The following is a 19,577-nucleotide window of genomic DNA, read 5'->3' on the forward strand; positions in this document are numbered from 1 at the left end:
CTCCTGGTGCCCCAAGTGTCAGGTCAGTCAGTCCCTCTCAGAAGACTCATCCCCAAGTTGTTGTCTCAGTTTCCCCATATGGAAAGTTGGGATGCTGGAGCACAGAACCCAACAGGTGGGGTGAAATGGAACCAGGTGCCTGCATAACTGCTCCCCTCCCTCAGCTGTGATTGGCCCGTTCCCAGTCAGTGCCTCATTCTCTTGGCTTGGTGCCCAGAGTGATTGATTGACTCAAGGGCAGCACAAGACACTCCCCCCCTCACCCCCCCCCCCCCCAGAGCCCAGGAAAGGCAAGAAGGTTCTCTGTGGCTTCTGGGAATGCAGGGTTTTTTTTCTTATTTGTAGAGCTCTGGATTGCCTATGGCTGTTTGTGGAGCTATAGAGGACAGGAGGCTTCAGCTGTTCCGTGGAGTGGGAGTATAAGCTCCAGATAGGTGACACCCAAGAGAACCCCGAGCCTTTGTGACCTGGGAGTACGTTATCAAAACCAAGAAATTAACTTTGAGAGTATTATTATTATTTGAGATAGGAAGGGAGAGAGATGAGAAGAATCAACTTGTAGTTGTGTCACTTTAGTTCATTGATTGCTTCTCATAGGTGCCTTGACCAGGGGGCTCCAGCTGAGTCAGTGACCCTTTGCTCAAGCCAGTGAATTTTGGGGTCAAGCCAGCGACCTTTAGGGTCAAGCCAGCAACCATGGGATCATGTCAGTGATCCCACACTCAAGCCAGTGCCCTGTGCTCAAGCTCAAGCTGGTGAGCCTGTGCTCAAGCCAGCGACCTTGGGGTTTCAAACCTCAGACATCAGCATAGCAGGTTGACACTCTATCCACTGTGCCACCACATCAGGCAACTTTGAAACCTTGCTATGATTTCACCATTTACTGTTGAGTTTTAATACTTAATATGTAAGCTTCAAATGAGCATATTCTGTAATGAAATTTATATTCTACATGTAAGTGAATTCAGAGAACCCCCAGTTATAGTCAACTCAACACATGAAGGCTCTAAGAACTATGTGCAAGCATTTGGAGAGTAAACTGGTAAAGGTTTGAGGTTTTTTTTGAGGGTCTCTGAGCCCTGCCAGAAAATATCTCCCAGCATTTAGATTTAAAGCAGACAAAGAGAGCACAGAGAGTCTAAAGCTAAAGACACAAATGCAAATTACTCCAATTTTTGTCATTCTCTGTGATGACGTGGAGATTTTGTTTAAAAGGAAAACCAGTGGGCCCTGGCTGGTTTGCTCAGTGGTCGAGCGCCGGCCTGGCATGTGGATGTCCTGGGTTCAATTCCCAGTCAGGGTGCATATGAGAAGTGCCTATTTGCTTCTCCACCCCTCCCCCTCGCTTCTCTCTCTCTCTTCACCTCCTATAGCCACAGCTCAGCTGAAGTGAGTTAGCCCCAGGGGCTGAGGATGGCTCCATGGCCTCCACCTCAAGAACTAAGAGAAGCTCAGTTGCTGAGCAATAGAGTAACGCCCCAGATGGGCAGAGCATCAATCACTCCCTAGTGGGCTTGCCGGTGGATCCCATTTAGGGCGAATGCAGAGCCTGTCTGCCTCCCCTCTTCTCACTGAATTAAAAAAAAAAAGAAAAGCCCAGATTATACTTTTACTCCTTTGGTACACTACTTATGTAAGAAAAAATTTAAAAGAATCAATTAAAATACCGTTATCTGTATGTACATAGGTTTATCAAGGTATTAAAAACATAAAATAGGTAATGATTTAATTTTCAACTATAGCTTTAAAATAAACTTTTCAGCATAGTAAATAATATTATATATAGTGTTAAATTTATTAGGATGAATGGTAACAACATTCAAAAATCAATTGAAAATCACATCATCTATTAGCTTGTGCATATACCTGAGTGTCCCTGTCATTACTGTATCCGATATAACTATCTACATGAATTATGACTTGTAATAGTACTTTAAAACACGTACTTAAGCTTTTTCCTTCAAACATGACTTCCTGATAGATACAAACTGTTAATATTTTATAAGCATTAAACTTGACTTTGTCATCTAAAAGTATTTGCAAATTGTTAATCCATTGACATTTAAGAAATGTCATTTAAAATTCTTTTTGTATGCTTTTAAGAAACTGTACAACTGTTCAAAGATTATTTAGAAATTAACTTGTCTAAACTTTTAAAATTACCAATCTGAACATTAAAATGTTAACATACTATATTTTAAGAATTTTATAAAACTAAACCATATAAAAAGACACCCATTATATTTAAATACAATTATATATAAAATTTATATATAAAAATTTAATATTAAATTCAACCTTGGCCTAGTACAAAGTGAATTATTGTGTTAACAAGTGTCTCACTGCCAGCAGTGTGACTGACCCGTCAGAGCTCTGACTCTGTCACTATTGAAATACCTACTTCAAGAATTATTTGAAAAACCCAAGAAATAGCAGAAAGCCTTGTTTGTACTTCCTTCCATTTTCAAGTGGAGGACGTGTCTCAGTCCTGCTGCTAAGAACAGCCTGGGAAGAGAGGGGGATGAAAAAGGCAGCCACATTGCTTTCTCAGGCGATTGTCGGGAAGACGCAGGTTGAGGAGACCCAAGATACTGTGATGAAGATAGTCTGCCAACAAAAGTTTTCTTTTGTAAGTCAGGGCTAATATGATGTTCACTTGTTTTCTTTTTTATTTTATTTAGTGCAGGAGTAGTCAACCTTTTTATACCTACTGCCCACTTTTGTATCTCTGTTAGTTGTAAAATTTTCTAACTGCCCACCGGTTCCACAGTAATAGTGATTTATAAAGTAGGGAAGTAACTTTACTTTATAAAATCTATAAAGCAGAGTTACAGCAAGTTAAAGCAGATAATAATAATTACTTACCAAGTACTTTATGTCAGATTTTCGCTGTTTGGCAGAATAAATCTTCATAAAACAACTTACTATAGTTAAATCTTTTTATTTATACTTTGGTTGCTCTGCTACCGCCCACCATGAAAGCTGGAACGCCTACTAGTGGGCAGAGGAGGGGAGGCAGACAGACTCCTGCATGGGCCACCACCAGGATCCACCCAGCAATCCCACTAGGGGGCGATGCTCTGCCCATCTGAGGCCTTGTTCCATTGCAACCGGAGCCATTTTTTAGTGCCTGAGATGGAGGCCATGGAGCCATCCTCAGCTCCCGGGCCAACTCGTGCCAATCAAACCATGGCTGTAGGAGGGGAGAGACAGAGAAATGAGAGGGGAAGGGGTGGAGAAGCAGATGGGTGCTTCTGTGTGCCCTGACTGGGAATCAAGCCTGGGACTTCCACGCTCTGGGACGACGCTCTAACACTGAGCCAACCAGCCAGAGCCGATGCTCCCTTGTTTTCATAGCTTTCTAACATTTGATTTGCTTTGGTGGGGAATCTCAAGCCTTGTGTATCCTGGCTTTGCATGTGCACACAGGAGGCCCTGGCCAGGGAGAATTAAGGCCCAGGTCCACCAGGAGCCCAAAGCAGCACAGTGGGGCTTCAGCTGTGGAGGGATCTGCTGTCCCTGAGGGGCAAGGCATGGGGTAGAGAGGCAATGGAGCTGGTTTACTGAGCTCTGGTATACAGCAGCAAAAAAGGTCAGACTCATCACTCCATACAAGGTTTCAACTAAACTGCTCTGACCTTCTTGGGGATGGTTGAAGTTCTTCAGGATGTACTTAACCTCAAATAGATCATTTATGTTCAGTGTCTCCTGGTTACCCAGCAAAGGCTGCATGTCCAAAGGTCAGCTTTAAAATAGACTGGAAATAAAAGATGAGAAAAGCAAGTTAGAGCAGGCAGGACTTTCTGAAAGATTAAACCACCCCGATTCACCACGGCAAACTGGTACATCCTCTACAGGAACTGTTGGCGGAATCATGGGAGTCTTAAAATTCGACAGGGATCAACACTCCAATTTAAAAGGAAAAATAAATTTTAAATGTATAATGTGTTTTCTATCAAGGACCTTCAGTGATTACCACGGAAATATTCAGAATCTAATTAGAGTGCGGGTGTTCCAGCCATGATAAATAAAATTCCACAGAATAAATAAATGAGAGCATGGCTGACTTGGGGTGAGAGAACCCAAATAAACACAGCTTGCATGTAAAAAAAAAGGGCACACAACAATTCAAGGCTTTTGAAAAAGCATCAATTTATTTCAAAGTACAACACAAAGTTGTATTTTTTAGAAATACACATTCAATCTTGTATCGCAAGACTAGGCTATGTGCATTTCAGTTTATCATTAAAATAAATTCAGGTATACAAATGTTACATACCTCAAGTACAAACAGCACAGAAAATGCGTATGGTCTTAACTGAATGTTTTTACATTCGTTCACTGTTCTTAAAGGTGACTCACATTTCTGTAATCTGCTTTTAAACCAGGACAGCCTTATTTTAAAAAAATACTCTATTTTTCAGCACAAAGTCCTCATACATTTTTAAAATTAGATCTTGGCGCATAACATCGTGAAATTATAAAAAACCAAATCTGGTAATTTAATAAAATTGTCACATGCCAGAAGTTCTGAATCAACTCAATTTCCTCAGCTGTAATGTCAAATTTGTGTTCATACAGATAAAGAATGGAAGAAGACAAGTGGTGGAAACTTGATAACAGTTAAGATTTTCAGATGTACAGGTCTTATTGGAGTTTGTGGCTGAGTCCAGAATTTTCTCTAAAAGCAAACAGCAAATCTCATTATCATAATTGCAAGAAAGATCCGAAAGCAGCGAGTAGCACAAGCCTGCCCTGCTTGAGTCTGTTTTGCAAAGATGAGGGAGGGGGTGGAAAAGCTACAGCAGTAAGAGCCTTAGAAAGATGTCTCAGAAACTGGCATATCATGATCTAGAAGAGGGCCCCATTTTTGTTTTTGTTTTTTTGCCGAATTTCAATTCTCATGAGGGAAATGCGAATTAGACCATGGGTCAGAGCTTCTTCTTCCAATTGTGGGGCTCCATATCCGCCATGGGTTGTAGGTCTGTCCCAAATCATCAGCTGGACTGGAGGCAGAAGGAGTGTGAGGAGCAGAGTTCTCTGTGCCCATGAGGCCAATGCTGGTCAGTGTGTTTGCTGGAGTGGTGAAAGGAAGGGCACTGCTAAGGTTGCTGGACCAGATTGAGTTGCTGAATGGAGTGGTGGACCACAAGCCGCTGGTGTTGCCGAGGATTGACTGCAAAACAGAAAACACAATAAGGTGATAGACTTGAGACAGATGGTAAAGTGGTGAAGGTTACTCTGAAAATAGGGGCTGGGTCCTACATATCTTTCACTTTATTTTAAAACAAATGTGTTACATGTAGCAATCCCACAGTCTAAGCAGATGGTTGTGATATTTTAGAAAAGTATCAGCAGACTATAGCCAGTGGCCACATCCAGCCCTGCCTGTTTCTGTAAATCCAGTCCTACTGGAGCCCGGCCACACATATTCCTGGACTGTCCTGGCTGCATGGCACCATATGGCAGAGGTGAGCAGGTGTGGTAGAAAATGTACAACCTACAAAGCCTAAAATATTCACTGACCTATTTCAAAGACTAGTTGAGATACTTTTAAAACTGAAGCCAAATGATTATAAGTATATAGAAACAAACTTTGGGACCTATTTAGTTAAAATCAGTACCATTAAAACTTGCTTGTCTAATTTAGTTCTCCTGAGAATGAAGACGTAAACACAGCAGGATATTTTTATGTCATATTTTGTGAAAGCTGGAACCAGTAATTATTTTCCGTGGTAAGAATACTTTTCTAGAGCTTTATTTTTGCAGGAAAATTTAGCTGAAAAGCAAACAAATGCACACTAGAAAGCTCAAATGAAGACGTGGGTGCTTCTCAGAAACAAAATCAAAGCTAACCTCCACCAAACCCTACACCTGGCAACCACCTGTTTGTTCTCTGTATCTATGAGTTTGTTTTCTTTGTTTATTTTTTATTATATTTTTTGCATTTTTCTTAAGTGAGAAGCGGGGAGGCAGACACTCGCATGTGCCCTACCAGGATCCACATGCCCACTAGGGGGCGATGCTCTGCCCATATGGGGTATTGCTTAGTTGCAACCGGAGCCATTCTAGTGCCTGAGGAGGAGACAATGGAGCTATCCTCTGCGTCTGGGCCAGCTTTGCTCCAATAAAGCTTTGGCTGTAGAAAGGGAAGAGAGATAGGGGAGGGGGAGGGATGGAGAAGTAGATGGGTGCTTCTCCTGTGTGTCCTGACTGGGAATCGTACTCGGGACATCCACACGCCAGGCTGACGCTCCTGGCCAGGGTCATTTGTTCATTTATTATTTTTTTAAATTTTAGATGAGACATATAAGTGATATCATATGGTGTTTGTCTTTTTCTGCCTAAATTATTCCACTTAACACAATACCCTCTAGGTCCATCCATGTTGTTGCAAACAGCAAGATTCATCCTTTTATATGGCTGAATAACATTCCATTTTACACACACTGCTCAAAAAATTAGGGGATATTTCAAAATGAATATGAAGCAATAAAATATCCCTTAATTTTTGTGAGCACTATACACATACATATACATATCTATATCTATACACACACACACCTACCATCTTTTATTCATTTATCTGTTGACGGGTACAAGCTGCTTCCATATCTTGGCTATTATAAATAATATTGCAATTGGCCCTGGCCGGTTGGCCCAGTGGTAGAGCGTCAGCCTGGTGTGCAGGAGTCCTGGGTTCGATTCCCAGCCAGGGTACACAGGAGAGGCGCCCATCTGCTTCTCCACCACTCCCCCTCTTCTTCCTCTCTGTCTCTCTCTTCCCCTTCCGCAGCCAAGGCTCCACTGGAGCAAAGTTGGCCCGGGCGCGGAGGATGGCTCTGTGGCCTCTGCCTCAGGTGCTAGAATAGAATGGCTCTGGTTGCAACAGAGCAACGCCCCAGATGGGCAGAGCATTGGCCCCTGGTGGGTGTGCTGGGTTGGGCGCATGTGGGAGTCTGTCTGACTGCCTCCTCGTTTCCAACCTCAGAAAAAAAAAATACAAAAAAAAAAGAAAAAGAAAAAAAAAGATGCACCAAAATTAAAAAAAAAAAATTGCAATAAACATAGGGCTGCATATAACTTTTCAAATTTGCATTTTGAATTTCTTCAGATAAATACCTTATTGGTGAACTGCTGGATTGTGTGGTAGTTCTATTTTTAGTTTTTTTTTTTTTTTTTTTTTTTTTTAAATTTTTCTGAAGCTGGAAACAGGGAGAGACAGTCAGACAGACTCCCGCATGCGCCCGACCGGGATCCACCTGGCACGCCCACCAGGGGCGACGCTCTGCCCACCAGGGGGTGATGCTCTGCCCATCCTGGGCGTCGCCATGTTGCGACCAGAGCCACTCTAGCGCCTGGGGCAGAGGCCACAGAGCCATCCCCAGCGCCCGGGCCATCCTTGCTCCAATGGAGCCTTGGCTGTGGAAGGGGAAGAGAGAGACAGAGAGGAAAAGTGCGGCGGAGGGGTGGAGAAGCAAATGGGCGCCTCTCCTGTGTGCCCTGGCCGGAATCGAACCCGGGTCCTCCGCACGCTAGGCCGACGCTCGACCGCTGAGCCAACCGGCCAGGGCCTATTTTTAGTTTTTTGATGAACCTCCATATTGTCTTCCACAGTAGCTGCACCAATTTACATTCCCACCAACAATGCATGAGGGTTCCCTTTTCTCCACATCTTCACCAACACTTGTTTTTTGATTAATGACAGCCATTCTGATAGATGTGAGGTGGTATCTCATTGTGCTTTAAATTTGCATTTTCTGATGATTAGTGATGTTGAGCATTTTTTCACATGTCTGTTGGCCATTTGTGCGTATTCTTTGGAGAAATATCTCTTCACATCTGCCCATTTTTTTTTCCTATATTTTTTCTGAGGTTAGAAGCTGGGAGGCAGTCAGACAGACTCCCACATGCGCCCAACTGTGATCCACAGGGCATGCCCAGCAGGGGGTGATGCTCTGCCTATCTTAGGTGTTGCTATGTTGTGGTTGGAGCCATTCTAGCGCCTGAGGCAGAGGCCTTGGAGCCATCCTCAGCACCCAGGCCAACTTTGCTTCAATGGAGCCTTGGCTGCGGGAGGGGAAGAGAGAGAAAGAGGAAGGAGAGGAGGAAGGGTGCAGAAGCAGATGCGCACTTCTCCTGTGTGCCCTGACCAGGAATCGAACCCAGGATTTCCACACGCTGGGCCGACGCTCTACCACTGAGCCAACAGGCCAGGGTCCATCTGCTCATTTTTTAATCAGATTGTTTTTAGTGTTAAGTTATACAGGGAGGGGGCAAAAGTATGTTTACAGTTGTCAGTGCACAAAACAGTTTATTCTTGTATTGTTATTATTTTCCATATGAACTGCATGAATTACCCCACCCTATATGAATTTCTTTTATATTTTGGATATTAACCCCTGATCAGATGTATCATTAATGAATATCTTCTACCATTCAGTAGGCTGTCTTTTCATTTTGTTGGTTTCCTTCACTATGCAGAAACTTTTTAGTTTGATGTAGTCCCAACTATTAATTTTTCTTTTGTTTCCCTTGCCCAAGGAGACATATGCAAAAAAAATATTGCTAAAAGCAAGTCAAAGAGTCTACTGCCTACGTTTTCTTCTAGGAGTTTTACGGTTTTGGAACTTACATTTAAGGCTTTAATCCATTTTGAGTTCATTCTCGTGTGTATGGTATAAGAAAGTGGTCTAGTTGCTTTCTTTCTTTTTTTTGGTATGTATCTCTCCAGTTTTCCCAACACCATTTATTGAAGAGACTGTCTTTATCCCACTGTATATTCCTGTCTCCTTTGTCACAGATTAACTGATAATAAGCATGGTTTATTTCTGGGTTCTCTATTCTGTGTCACTGATCTGTCCATTTTTATGTGAGTACCATGCCGTTTTGATTATGACAGACTTGAAGTACAGCTTGAAATCAGGTAGTGTTGTATCTCTTTGTTCTTTCTCAAGGTTGCTTTGGTTATTTCTTGTCTTTTGTGGTTCCACATACATTTTAGAATTTGTTCATTCTGTAAAAAATGCTCCTGGCATTTTGACAGGAATAGTAATGAATGTGTACGTTGTTTTGGTAGTATGAACACTTTAATAATATTCATTTTTCCTACCCATGAGTTCGGTATATCCTTCCATTTATTTGTGTTTTCCAATAGTCTGTTGAATCAAAGTGATGAAAACAGACATTCTAGTCTTGTTCCTGATCTTATAAAAGAGAAAGCTTCCAGCTTTTTACTGCTGAGTATGATGTGACTAGCTGTGGGTTTGTCACATGTGGAATATATTATGTTGCAGTATGTTCCCTCTACTCTCACTTTTTTTTTGAGAGGAAAGGAGATAGACAGATTCCCACATACACCCACTGGGATCCACCCAGCAACTCCCATCTGAAGCCAATGCTCGAATCAACTGAGCTATCCTCAGTACCTGAGGCTGATACCTGGACCACCTGAGCTTTCCTGAGACTCCTGGTTCTGATGCTTGAACCACCTGAACCGCTGGCTGCAAGAGGGGGCAAGAGAATGGGGAGAGGGAGGGATAAGAAGCAGATGGTTGCTTCTCATGTGTGCCCTGACTGGGGTTCCAACCCGGAATGTCTGCACACCAGGCTGATGCTCCATCCACTGTGCCAACTGGCCAGAGTCCCCTCTATTTCCACTTAAAAGTTTTTATCTATAAATGATTTTATAAAATGTTTTATAAAATTTGTTAATACTTTGCATCTATAGATATGATCATATGATTTTCATCCATTTTATTTATTTTTCTTTCTTTTTTTAAAAATTTTTTATTTATTCATTTTAGAGAGAGAGAGAGAGACGGAGAGAGAGAGAGGAGAGAGAGAGATAGAGAGAGAAGGTGGGGAGGAGCTGGAAGCATCAACTCCCATAAGTGCCTTGACCAGGCAAGCCCAGGGTTTCGAACCGGTGACCTCAGCATTTCCATCATCCATTTTATTATGTGGTATATGATGTTAATTGATTTGTGGATACTGAACCAACCTTCCATCCCAAGAATAAATTGCTGAATTTATTTGCATAATTCAGCAATTTGATCCTTTTAATTGCTGAATTATGTTTGCTAAAGTTTTTTGAGAATTTTTGCATCTATATTCATTAGGGATATTGGCATATAATTTTTTTTTTGGTACTGTCTGGTTTTGTGTGAGGTAATGCTGGCCTTGTAAAATGAGCTTGGCGCTTTCCCTGCTCTTCAATTTTTTGGGATAAAGAAGTATAGGTATGACCCTGGCCTATCAGTGGTAGAGTGTCAGCCTGGTGTGCGGGAGTCTTGGGTTCGATTCCTGGTCAAGGCACACAGGAGAAGCGCCCATCTGCTTCTCCACCCCTCCCCCTCTCCTCCCTCTCTGTCTCTCTCTTCCCCTCCTGCAGCCAAGGCTCCACTGGAGCAAAGTTTGCCCAGGCGCTGAGGATGGCTCTGTGGCCTCTGCCTCAGGTGCTAGAATGGCTCTGATTGCGGCAGAGCGACGCCCCAGATGGGCAGAGCATCGCCCCCTGGTGGGCATGCTGGGTGGATCCTGGTTGGGTGCATGTGGGAGTCTGACTTCCTGCCTCCCTGTTTCCAGCTTCGGAAAAATACAAAAAAAAAAAAAAAAAAAAAGTATAGGTATTAATTCCTCTTTAGATATTTGGTAAAATTAACCTGTGAAGCCATCTGCTTCAGGATTTTTGTTTGTTGGGAGTTTTCTGATTACAGATTCATTTCACTAGTAATTATCAGTCTGTTCGGATTTTGTTTTTCTTTCTAATTCAGACTTGGCAAACTATATGTTTGTAGGAATTTATCAGTTTCCTCCAAGTTGTCCATATTAATGCCCTAGTATTTTTTTATTCTTTTTCTGTGTTGTTGGTCATAAGTTTTCTTTCATTTCTGATTTTATTTATTTTTTAAACTCCCTTAAAATTTTTTTTTTAAAGATTTTATTTATTCATATAAGAGAGGGGAGAGAGAGAGAAAGAAAGCAGAGAGAGGTGGGGGGAGGGAACAGGAAGTATCAACTCTCATATGTGCCTTGAACAGGCAAGCCTAGGGTTTTGAACTGGCAACCTCAGTGTTCCAGGTTGATGCTTTATCCACTGCACCACCACAGGTCAGGTCGATTTTATTTTTCAATCCCTCTCTTTTTTTCTTGATGAGTCTGACCAAAGGTTTTCAGTTTTGCTCATCTTTTCATAGAATCAGCTTCCAGTTTCATTGATCTTTTCTATTGTGCTTTTAGACTCGACTTAATTTACTTTTACTCTAATCTCTATTATTTCCTTCCTTCTACTCAACTTTAGTCCATTTACACTTAAAGTAATTATTGACAGGTAGGTAGCTGTTGGCATCTTATTGTTTCATTGATTTTGAAGTTCTCTGTTCCATTCTTATTCTCTTGCTCTCTTCTGTTATATGTTCATGACTTCTTATAGTGTGTTTGGAATCCTTTATTTCTTACATATCTTTTGGGGATTTTTGGTTTGTGGTTACTATGTTCTGCATATGTACCAAGCTATGTTTATAGCTGTCTTTTTTCAATTGATTGTTGCTTAAGGTTGAACACATTCTAAAATCACTACAAGTTTTACTCACCTCCTACATGTTTATGTCATTATTTTTCTTTCTTTTGTGTTTGTGTGTATCTGTTAATTGATCATTTTAATTACACATGGTCTTATTACTTTTGCCTTTTAACCTCTGTACTAGCCTGATAGTTGGTTTGATCCACTGGCTTTATTAAGGGTTTGCCTTTGTTAGTGAGCATTTTTTCCTTTTACATATTTTTGTGTTAATATTTTGGATCCTTTCTTCTTAAAGAAGTCCCTTTAACATTTCTTGTAATATTGGCTTAGTAATGATAGAACTCCTTTAGAGCATTTTCTTGTCTGGGAAACTCCTTTAATTCTAAATGATAGTCTTGCAATATTGGTTGTAGGTCTTTGCCTTTCATCACTTTAAATATTCCATGCCACTCCTTTCTGGCCTGCAAAGTTTCTGTTAAAAAATCAGCTGACAGTCTAATGGGAGCTCCCTTATATGTAACTATTTTTCTCTTGCTGCTTTTAAAATTCTGTCTTTAACCTTTGGCATTTTAATTATGATTGGTCTTGGTATGAACCTCTTTGGGTACATCATGTTTGGCACTCTGTGCTTCCTGGACTTGTATGCCTACTTCCATTGTCAGAAAAGGAAAGATTTCCACTATCATTTCTTCAAACAGGTTCTTAATCCTTTGCTCTCTATCTTCTCCTTCTGGTACCCCTACAATGCAATGCTGGTACTTGATATTGTCTCAGACGTCCCTTAAACCAGTGGTCCCCAACCCCTGGGCCGCGGACTGGTACCGGTCCGTGGGCCATTTGGTACTGGTCTGCAGAGAAAGAATAATAACTTACATTATTTCTGTTTTATTTATATTGAAGCCTGAATGATGTTTTATTTTTTAAAAATGACCAGATTCCCTCTGTTACATCCATCTAAGACTCACTCTTGATGCTTGTCTCGGTCCCGTCATACATTTATCCATCCCACCCTAAAGGCCGGTCTGTGAAAATATTTTCTGACATTAAACCGGTCCGTGGCCCAAAAAAGGTTGGGGACCACTGCCTTAAACTATCCTTGTTTAAAATTTTTTTCTTTTAGCTCCTCTGATTGTTTTTGGCTTATCTTTTAGATTGCTAATTTGATTCTCTATTTCATCAAATCTGCTATTAATTCCCTATAATATATTTGTCATTTCACTTACTATATCCCCATTTTTTGGTTCTTTTTCTGTTTCCTTTTTGTTGAAATTCTCACTGGGTTCATCCATTCTTCCCCTAAATTTACTGAGCATTCTTACAACCAAGTCTTTTGAATTATGTTATCTGGTAGATTGTTTATCTTCATTTCATTGTTTTTCTGGAGTTTTGTCCTGTTCTTTTGTTCATTACCTCCTTGTTTTGGTTGCTTTCTTATATTTGTTTCTATGTATTAGGTACATATGCTACATCTCCAGTTCTTGGCAGAATGTCCTTATTTACAAGGTGTCCTGTAGGGCCCAGTGGTGCTGTCTCCCTGGGTGCCCCTTGTGGGGGTTGTATGTACCTTCCTGTTGAGCCTTGACTGCTATTCGTACACCAGTAGGTAGGACTGACCCTCTGGCTGACTGGCTGTGAGGGCTGGACTCAACTACAGTGGATAAGCTGTTGTACGTGACCTCATGGAGTGGAAGTCGCTTTAGTAGGGATCTAATACTAGCTGAGTCCACTCTTCAGATGTGTTATTTGTGGAGCTGGTTGGGTAATACTCTTGTGTACTGTGAAGCTGGCTACCAGGTGAGGTGCGTTAGTTCTGGAGCCTCTTGGGAGGGGCTCTGGAGCAGGTCAAGGTCAAATACTACTTGTACCTGGCTTGGTGTTGGTAAGAGGTACAAAGTGATCTGTGTTTGTGCTGAGTCATCTGGGAGAGGCTATTCTGCAAACCAAGGCTGGTTGTTAATAGTGTTGGGCTTGGGACCCTTTGGTGGGCACCATTATGTGAGCTGAGGCCATCTACCATTTGTGCTGGGTTTGTGGCTGCTTAATTGAGGCTACAGTCCAAGCAAAGACTGGCTACTGCTTATGCCAGCTTTAGGGGCTGGCTAACTGATAGCAGTTGCAACGCAAGTTGAGAATGGTTGCTGTCTGTGCTGGATTTGGGATAGCTTAGCAAGAGGTAACGCATACACACTGAGCCCTGCCACTGCTTGTTTGGGGTTTGTATACCTTCAAGATATTTTAGGGAAGTCTGTAGTGTTAGCCAAGTCAGGCTGCTTGTGTGAAGGAGCCCCTAGAAGAGGTTTGGCTAGGCAGGTGATTTGGGTGGGACAGGGTCATGGGGAATCACCAGGACAGGTGAACCATGTTAGCAAGCTAATGAAGTGCTCAGCTTTGGTGCCAGGCTGGCTGTGTGTGAGAGCTCAACAAAGGAACTATGTTACCTGCCAGCACTTCTGTCCCTGAAGAGAGCTGCCTTGACCCTTGTCCCTCTATCACTTGCCCTCAAGCTAGTCAATTTAATTCCTCTCTCAATGTCCCTGCACTGGAGCATGGAGTAAATAAGTCTCTAGGCAGACCCATTAAGAGCAGAGCCTTGGTCTCCAGTAGCCATTTGTCTCTCTTGGATACAATCCCCACTGGTTTTCACAGATGTGTTATGGGACTCTTCTTCTGGGTACTGGTGCTCCAGGCAAGGGAGCCCTGTGGGCTGAGACCCCTTATTCCCCAGAAAAGACTTTGTTATTTTGCTTCTCCATCCCTCCTACCAGTCTGGATATGACTTTCTTTTTGTATCCTTAATTATAGGACTTTTGTTCAACTGGTCTTCAGGTGATTCTCAATGATGGCTGTTTTATAATTTAGTTAATTTGGATGTGGTCGTGGGATGAGGCAAGCACAGCATTTAACCTACTCTGCCAGCTTGATAAGGAACCTCCTCTTCCCATAATTTGACTATAGTTGCTTTGACTACATTGATGGATCACTTTGACAGATCTGAAGACACAGCAAGAAACACAGTAACAGTACTAACCCAATCTTTCCACATCATTATCTGCTGTTTATAACTGTGAAGTAGTGATAAGCCCTGAGTACTCACTGTGGCTGAGTGGGTTGGGGAGCTGGAACTGGTGGGCCAGGAAGGGCTGGGATCTGTTGCTGGAGAGTCCCAAAGGTACGAAGGGCCACTGCTAACCTCATTCCAGCTCCTCTGTGAGGCCTGATTACATGATCGAGATAACCCAAGCTTGCTGAAAACTTCTGAAAATAAGAACACAATTTCAAGTCCATGTTTATTTTGCCATGCGCACCAAGGCTAGGATGGACCATTCACCTACGGCACATATCCCACCACTGCTCACTTGGAGTAACCACACCTACTCTATCAGTTCCCATGACTCTGGGGGTGTGGTAGATGGAAGATGTTCCCCAGAACTCAGGCACACAGCACACAATCTGAATACCCAAACCTATTGCTGGATGACATAAAATGCAAGTATCTCCCAATTCTAACTTTACAATCATAGCTAATCCAAAAACACATGGCAGCCTCCCATTCTGTAGAGTAAGAAAACATAAGGAGCCCCAGCACAGCTGGGAATCACATTTCAGACAGAATCCTTTCTGGAAGCTCTTAAGTGCTATGGAGCACAAACCAGCCGGGACTTACACAGTGCTGTGCCTGTTCCATCGCACCTCTGGGCTGAGAGGAGTGGGAGAACCCTTCTTAGAGGCTCTTGCTGGGCCCTCTAAACATATGTCAAAACACCAAGAACAGATCTGCCTTGCTAAGGTCAGCCCACATAACTTATGTCTACTGGCACACCTGACTGGAAGTACAAAGAAATGCATTTGAAAAATGTCCACTCGACAACAATCAAGCTTTCCTATCTCAGCATGTTTCTCCACACATACAACTAGACTTCAGCTACTTCCTTCTTTGTCCACAGGCTTATTAGTTACAGGTCTAGTGTTAAACACTCACCACCGGTTAGGTTAAAAGAATTCCCAAAGGCGGAGAACGAATTGAGGGGTGTGAAGTCAGGGCTGCTGGGGTTGCTGATGGGACTCCACAAACCCGAGCTGAATGTTAAAGAGGAAAATGCAACAAAAAATAAATGACGGTTAGGGGAAACGAATCTATTATGTATGGCTTCACAGAGGGGAGATGCTGCTTCAACCGGGGGTACTCAAATATTAAACACAGACACAAAGGGGAGAGCTGAAAAGCAGCGTCCACACCAGAGGAAAGAAGGCACAGAGAACTCCAGAGCTCCCAGTCTATATCACAAGCTGCGAGCTGTGCTCAAAGCAAGTTTTTCAGTAAAAAGAGTTATTTCTTACTTATGTTTACTTTTGGCATTTAAAGATTTATTTAGAAACTATTTTAACTCCAGGACTCATTTCCTTTTAGTGCCAAGCAGGTGAAATTCTGCTCACTGCTAGTCTTTATTATCACTGCTGCTGCTGTTTATCTGGGAAAATAAACCAAGGCACTCACTGCATGCCACCAGGCTCCCGCAGGTGCTCTGGGCCCACTATAAATCATTGAGTACTTGTTCCAGTTTCCTTCCTCTCAAATACATTATTCTTCCACATCTAATTATCAAATCACACCCTTTTTTACAGGAGGCCACGACAACAGAGAAGGATGAGACCAGACTTAAGAAGGAGCATGAACTTCTCTGTGTTGGTGACACAGGTTGTGTGCCCTCCTCCCGTGCCAGGGGAGCTGTGGGGATGCACAGCAACCAGGCTTTCTTCTTCCACCCAGACAAGGGCCCCCAGAAGCTGAGACCACTTCTGACAAATGCCTACTTGTACTCTTGGTAGAAAAATGCCTGAAACACATGGATGAACAGAAGGCGCTAGCCTGGCTTGGGAACCCTATCCACTTCTCCACTGAGCAGTAATGGTCTACTGTACCTGTCTGAGCCGTCGCTGTCAACAGGAGTGTGTGAAATGCCAAGGCTGCTGGGAAAATCTGTTTTGTTTGCAGAAACTTTAGCAAAGCCATTCCCACCTGTAACAATGGACTCTGAATCAATCAAAGGCAAATCATGCCACAGGTAACTCCAGCATGCCTGAAGCCCCACTGTGACAGGCCTTTTGATGCCAGGCCACTCACCTGGGCTCTTGTCATAGCCGGCTGTGACTGCAGCGAAAGTGGGGTTGCCGTTCTTGCCAGGAAGTGAGGCTGCTTTTGTCAATTTGTGTTTGCTTCCATTTGGCTGCTTGGTTTTTGGGTCACTGAAGAAAGAAGCAAAGAGAGAACAACTAATTCCTCATTGGCATTACCCACTGCAGGCCTGTGGGCACACTTGTCTCAGGGCTGTGGCTCCCGCAGGACTGAGCCTGTGCAGTCAGCGCCTTCCCTGTGCTAACCCAGGGCAGCCCATAGTGCACAGCCTGGCCTCATGTGAATGATCTGGGACCCATAGCTGTGCAGTCAGATGGGAAATAAGAGACTTGGGGTGGGGGGAGGTAAGGATGTACAAGGTCAGTATAAAAGAGCACAGGATCACAGTTTAGGATCTGGAAAAACTATCTTACAGAAGGACATTAGGAAGGGAGCCACTGGGCAGTGAACAAGAAGTAGAGTGTGAGGTCCTGGCAGGCGACAGCACACAATGAACTGGTTCTTAGAAAGCATCCTCCCCTATCAGGACAGGCCAAAGGGCTCATGGCAACAAAGGCCTCAGGCAGGGTGGCCTCCCCCAGACTCAGTGGATGCTGCCTTTTTTGGCAAGAATTAAAAACTGGGCAGGTGCACTGTAGTTTCTGGCTGGTACGTCATCTCAGGGGTGGTGAGGGAACCCAATCGGTGCCTGCTGGGGGTGAAAGCAGTGCCAGATGTGCGTGGTGAGAGATCTGTGAGACTTTAATTGGGTTACTGTCACCGCCGAGGCTGCTGGTACCCTTCAAGCTAGTCAAGCACAAGTGTAGCTGTGCATGCAGTGAGGTGCACCAGTAGAGGTGTCCCACCTGCCTCTCCAGCAGACTGTCTTGCTATGCGCACATCACCTCTGCAGCAGACTTGTTCCAGATCCTGCCCTTTTAACTGCAGAACTAAACTGCTATAAGGTTAAAACACATGTCCCAAAAAACCATTTCCTCAACTCATAGGACCTCTATAGATCTTCATTTAATGTTCAATATACTTATTTACTCTTGAATTAGAACACAATTCTAGTAAGTTAAAATGGTAAATTTCCAGTCCATATGTAATAAAAGCCAAGGGCTAGAAGGAAAAACTGCCAGAGTTGGGCACCAATACGATGGCAGCAAGGGAGAACTGACCCAGGAAGTGAGACAGGACAAGCAGCCTGTGGCCACTGCGTGTTTCCATTTAACAGGAACAAGCCTCAGGTTCTGAGCACTCACCTGTTCCAGGAACAGGGAGGTCCAGTGAGCCTACCTGCTGGAGCTGCTGTTAACGATGCTGCTGTAGCTGCCACGGGACGCCGTCAGGCAAGGCGCGGCGGGGGGTGAAGGGGAGGCAGGTGTTGGTGAGGTCTGGCGTTGTTTTAAGAAAATGTCTGCGTTGAGGGTTTGCAGAGAAAGTTTATAAAGACTATCGGTAGCTGGAAAGTAAAAATAAAAGGTCTCATTAGTGATATTTTTACTCTTTAAAATCAGTTACTTTTGGTGTTTCAGTTGATACTATGTAGAACTTAAGTGCTTCTACTATAAATAAAAATAAAAATAAAGCTTTTACATGTATTCTGTTCAAAGGTTTAAAGAAACAAGAGAAGCTGCTTCCCTCTGTTCTGTGAGGCTTGCCCAGATGCACCAGCAAGGCCCATCTCTCTGCTGAGCTGTGCAGGACTTCATGGACAGGCCGGCTCTTCTTCCCTTCCCCCATGCCCTTCAGGGATGAGCAGGTGAGGTTACAGGGTGGGACCTGAGAGTCTCAGTTTCCAAACAGACTCACACAACAGTGGCAGGTGCAGGGCCCAGGGAAAAACATTCGCCAGTTACCGTACAATACTTCAGTTGGGCACACCTGGTGAGGTGTTTTTCCTGGTCAGTGGTTTGCAAGGATGCAAACTCTTATGATCTTCCTGCTGCTCTTTAAAGTAATGTCTACACAACTGGTAGAATTTAAAACAAAAAATTGTCATGAAATGATACTTCTTCTGCACTCACTAAATGGAAACACATCTAACATCTATTATCAGAAAAAGACATCACCACTTCTGATCAAGTTGTTGGGGCTGGTAAACACCATGGTCACTTGCCTCCTCCAATGATCACATCAAAATGACAACTAAACCAGAACTAGGAAAAGAACAAACAAAGCCCCAAGAGAGTAGAAGAAATTAATAAAATCAGTAATGAAAGAGAAGTGACAAGATGCTACAGAAATATAAAGGACTGTAAGAAAATACCATAAACAATCATACACCAACAAATGGGACAACCAGGCCACAATGGATCAATTTCTAGAAACATGCAATCTTCTAGCCTGAATCAGGAAGAATCAGAGAGTCTGAACACACCTATTACCACCAACAAAATTGAATCAGTAATCAAAAATACTCCCCCCCAAAACTCCAGAATCAAAGGGCTTCATGGGTGAATTTTAGCAAACATTTAAAGAAGAATGAATATTTATCCTTCTTGAATTATTCCAAATAGAAGAGGAGAAAAGACTCCTACACTTACAGGGCCAGCATTACCCTGATACCAAAACCTGACAAAGACATTACAAGAAAAAAAAAATTAGAGGCCAATATCCCTGAGGAAACAAAAATCCTCAACAAAATATTAGCAAACCGGATTCAGGAATATATTAAAAAGATCATACACCACAAACAAGTAGGATTTATTCTTGGGATATAAAATTGATTCAATATTCACTAGTCAATGTGTACACCACATAACAAAATGAAGGATAACGATCACATGATCATATCAACAGATGCAGACACAACATTAGACAAAGCCAACATCTATTTATGATAATAATTCTCAGCAAAGTGAGAATATAAAGAACATTCTTCAACATAATGAAGGCCATATATGACAAAACCACAGCAACATCACACTAAACAGT

At 42.8% G+C, this 19,577-nt stretch overlaps 1 protein-coding gene across 1 annotated transcript in view; it reads right to left on the reverse strand.

The window, feature by feature from the left end:
• Nucleotides 1–4,134: 4,134 nt before the first annotated feature.
• The window catches only part of TMEM131 (transmembrane protein 131), a 259,254-nt gene continuing 243,811 nt past the window's right edge, over nt 4,135–19,577 (reverse strand). The window contains exons 36-41 of the mRNA XM_066267786.1: nt 17,937–18,102; nt 16,647–16,768; nt 16,445–16,541; nt 15,504–15,601; nt 14,619–14,779; nt 4,135–5,176 (exon numbers count right to left, since the gene is read on the reverse strand). Coding sequence (XP_066123883.1) covers nt 4,895–5,176; nt 14,619–14,779; nt 15,504–15,601; nt 16,445–16,541; nt 16,647–16,768; nt 17,937–18,102 — 926 coding nt within the window. The 3' untranslated portion in view covers nt 4,135–4,894. The remainder of the gene's footprint in view (nt 5,177–14,618; nt 14,780–15,503; nt 15,602–16,444; nt 16,542–16,646; nt 16,769–17,936; nt 18,103–19,577) is intronic.

This window comes from Saccopteryx bilineata, chromosome 3 (genome assembly GCF_036850765.1).
Source record: "Saccopteryx bilineata isolate mSacBil1 chromosome 3, mSacBil1_pri_phased_curated, whole genome shotgun sequence".
Lineage (NCBI taxonomy): Eukaryota > Metazoa > Chordata > Mammalia > Chiroptera > Emballonuridae > Saccopteryx > Saccopteryx bilineata.